The 4,285-nt window shown below is 37.5% G+C and overlaps 1 protein-coding gene across 1 annotated transcript in view; it reads left to right on the top strand.

Annotated features, from left to right (window-relative positions):
• The first annotated feature begins 2,517 nt into the window (after positions 1-2,517).
• The window catches only part of TMEM156 (transmembrane protein 156), a 112,051-nt gene continuing 110,283 nt past the window's right edge, over positions 2,518-4,285 (top strand). The window contains exon 1 of the mRNA XM_006873231.1: positions 2,518-2,605. Within this exon, the coding sequence (XP_006873293.1) occupies positions 2,518-2,605 (88 nt within the window). The remainder of the gene's footprint in view (positions 2,606-4,285) is intronic.

Raw genomic sequence — 4,285 nt, 5'->3', positions numbered from 1 at the left:
GCCTCATCTTTCTCCCGTGGAGCAGCTGGTAGTTTCGAACCGCTGACCTTAAGGTTCGCAGCCCGATTCGTAACCACCACGCTACCAGAGCTCCTTGGTATAACGTTATAAATACAATGGGGAAAAACTGTTTCTCAACATAAAATTTTAGGTATATAGTCTATCATATTTTATATTGTCACAAAATAGCTGGGAGGTAAACCCACATCATTTGCAAAATGAAAAGGCAAATGGCAACCTAGGGAAAATGTTTGCAACATATATGACAATAAAACCAATTGCCATCAGCTTAATTCTGACTCATGATGACCCCAGGTATGTCACAGTAGAGCTATACACCCTAGGATTTTCAATAGTTAATTTTTCTGAGGAGCCACTGGGTGGACATGAACTTTCAACTTTTCAGTTTGCAGCCAAGAGTACTGTTTGTACCACCCAGGGACTCCAACATATTTAAGAAAGGACCCATGTCTCCAGTTGAGAAAAAGGTCTTATAATTCAACAAGAATTTATGGTTGAAATGCTAATCCTCATAAGTAAGAACCAAAACGTCTGGCAGGATCCAAACAGTCAAGTCTAGAGTAGAGCTTCCACTGATAAGTTAATGAAACCTGTGAGATGGAGAAGTCTTACAAGACAGAGCCTCCCACGCTTTCATTCTCCCACAATGCTTCTCTACTGCAACGTCTCTACTGACCTGCCCTCCAATCAGTCTCAGTCTGGAATAGGTGCAAGCTATGACTGCAACCGCTTCATCTCTTCTTCAGAAGCATCCTTGATGCTGCTGGTAAAATAGGGATTGCTCGTGTCTGATGTTCGACTCCCTTTTGACCCTTCTTAGCATCAGATCCTAAGGTCTTTTAACCCATGAATCCCATCCGTCTATCAAATTCTCAGCCTAATCAGAAGAGAAGAAAATTAGTTCACACTCAGAACATATTCATAACACAGCCTCTATCTTTTACCCCGAGTCCTGGTGCGGCTCTGTGGGTCAATGAGCCAGACTGCAAAGCCGTTTGAACTGCAAAGTCGGTGGTTCAAGCTCACCAGTCGCTCCTCGGAAGCCCTGTACAGGGTCGCTATGGGTTGGAACCGACTTGATGGCACTTAACAACAACAACAAATCTTTTACCCACTCTCCCACTCACCCATTGTTCCCTAAAGCCCTGGGGTTGGATGGGTCAGAACAAGAAATAGAATAAATGGAAATAATTGTTGATGGAGGTACAGGAGGGAGTGAGGAGGAGAAAATTATTGGGACTATCTGACACCGTTTTTTAAAAGCCAGAAAACCAGGGTAATCAAAACACTGCACAACGAGACTTGCTAAGTAAAAATATTTATTTGCACATATGTTTTATTCACTGTGAATTTTCATTTATATTTGAAGACAAAGTATTTTATTTATTTGACATCATAATGAAAGACCTTTTATTTTTTAATGGTAACTGAAAATGCAGATTCTACAATGATAATCATAATGTTTGTAGGCATAATGGGAGTCCTGGCGTGGCACTGTAGGATAAATCACTGGACCGCAAGGTCAGTTTGAACTACAAGGTTGGTGGTTCAAACTCACCAGCCACTCCTTGAAAACATTATACAGGGTCACTATGAGTTGGAACTGACTCGACAGCACTTAACAACAACAACAAAGGAATAATGATGATATGTTCCATTCTACTTCTTGTATACAGTGAAGTAATAGAATAAGAATTTTGCATGTGTCTAGTTTATCTTGGAGTACTGGTATGGCACTGTAGGATAAGCGCTGGGCCATAGGTCGGTTTGAACTGCAAAGTTGATTTGAACCACGAAGTCAGTGGCTCAAATCTACCAGCAGGCTCCTTGGAAACCCTATACAGGGTCTCTTACGAGTTGAAACTTACTAGATGGCACTTAACAGCAACATTTTTAACTTTTACTATTGCTCAACATTGCTTACTTTTTAAACTGTTTTACTATTTCTCAGCACCAGAATTTAGCATAACACCTGGCACTTAAAAAGACATCAACAACAACACAAAAAAGACATCAACATTTCATTAAATTCATTCATCTTATGAATGAATGCCATCCATACGATATGGGTGTGACTGACATCCATCCTTTCAAGTTTTGGTGACGAGTCGGAAGTGACTCGAAGACACACAGCAACAATTGTGGGTTTACATTTACTCACACAAATTGGTGAACATGGGAAAATATCTGCAAAATTAGATTAGACAAGACCTCTTTGCTTTTTGAGCTAATCTTGTCTTTCTTGTTTAGGAGATAGTTTGGTAGTGTTATTAATTGGTAACTCTTAATGGAAAGTGACTCAAAATAAGTTCAAGGCCCCTCTCTCTCTCTCTCTCTCTCTCTCTCTCTCTCTCTCTCCTTGTAAGTCTTACCCAAAGGAAGTGAATACAACCTAATCTGCACGAACTAAAACTACCACAGAGATGAAACGTAAAACCGGAAGAAACATATTGTCGGTGTACCAGATGGAAGCATGTTTGTGTCATGTGAGTAGACATGACAAAAACAGCCTTCCTTAAACTATTTGTGGCAATAGTTATTGCAATCATTTTAATTTTACCAGACTATTTCAAGACGCCTGAAGGTGAGTATGTATCCTATGTACCCATTTTTTTCTTTTAAAAATAATGTGTGCTAATGGTTCTTCTGAGAGTTTTGTGTGTCTTAAAAATTAAAACAAGCCTGTAATTTTAGTTAATCAGTAACATTATTCATATTTCTGAATCATTGTAGTGTTCTTAAAAATATAACTTTAAAAATGTATAATTCAGCTTTGAAACATTGAGTTTATAATAATCTCATTTTTTATTTTGTACTTTGAAGCGAATTCCTTAAAAACCAGTTGTAAATGTGTTTTTACAAAAGTCACATTTATTATATTAAAAAGTGCTCGCATTCCCTCTGTTACCACTATTTCACAAATAGTGACAAATAGTTTGTTACTTTTTGAAAAGCTGAAGTATCTAGAAATCTTCAGAATAGAGTTAAAATAAGATGGTGCAGTGTAAAGCAAATGTGTGTGTGACAAGAGAAAAATGGAACAAAATGAACTCTGTGAACATTTCCAGAGAATTGTGATATGAAATTGACACCTAGATTAGGAAAGTAGTGGCGATGATGGTGTGCTGTAAAATTGGTTCCGATTCATAGTGACCTGTATAGGGTTTCCGAGGCTGTCAGTCTTTATAGGAGCAGAAAGCCTCATCTTTCTACAGAAGAGCAACAGATAGATTCGAACTGCTGACCTTGAGGTTAGCAGCCCAACTCGTATGTAACCCAATATACTACCAGGGCTCCTTAGATTAGAAAAGTAAGTGGATGCAAATTTAAACTGTTTATGTATGTTCATACGATACTTGAAAATCTAGTAATATGATTTACTGACAACTCAATTACTCACTGTCATCAAGTCGATTCCTATATGGGGTTTCTGAGGTTGTAAATCTTTATGGGGCAGAAAGCCTTATCTTTCTTCTGAGGATCAGTCAGTAGGTTTGATCTGCTGACCTTGTGGCTAGCAGTCCAATGCTTACCCTGTAGTGCCACACCAGGTTCCTATTGTGTTCTTTAGTTTTTAACAATAAACAAAAGTAAAAAAGAAAATGATGTCTTGTCATTAAAATGTTGCCTTATGAATTTGATTAAAGCTAGAGAAAAATTTTTTTTGATGACATACTATATTGATTATTTAATGTTGCAGATACATAATGCTAAAGTTGATAGATAAAAAATTTTTTTTGCTAATTATATTTAAAAACATATTGCAATGATTTAATGTTGCATATGCATAGGAGTCCTGGTGTGGCGCTGCAGGTTAATAAGTTGGACGGCAAGGTCGATTTGAACCACCAGGTTGGTAGTTCAAGCTCACCAGCCACTCCTGGGAAACCCTATACAGTGTTGCTGTGAGTAGGAACCGACTCGATGGTACTTGGAACCGACTCAACAGCACTTAACAACAACAACAACAACACACATGGTGCTAAGTGACCCCCAAAATATTTTCTTCTAAGTAAACACCATGACTGTGCAATTTTGTGAAAGATTATATTTTTCAAATGTCTCTTGATTTGCTGATATTATGTTGCTCAGATTAAGTAACTATAGCAAATATTCTTTTATTTTTTTATTTTTAAGTTTTTATTGTGAATTATGTGATAGTTTACATGGGAGAACATTAGCTTTACATTCATCCTACCGTATTTTGTTTCATTGCAAACAAAACATTGATTATAATCCCCTACATGCATCATCAAACAACCAA

Source organism: Chrysochloris asiatica, unplaced genomic scaffold (assembly GCF_000296735.1).
Source record: "Chrysochloris asiatica unplaced genomic scaffold, ChrAsi1.0 scaffold00230, whole genome shotgun sequence".
Taxonomy (NCBI): Eukaryota; Metazoa; Chordata; class Mammalia; order Afrosoricida; family Chrysochloridae; genus Chrysochloris; species Chrysochloris asiatica.
Note: the sequence above shows the minus strand (reverse complement) of the source record. Positions and strands in the feature narration are given on the sequence as shown.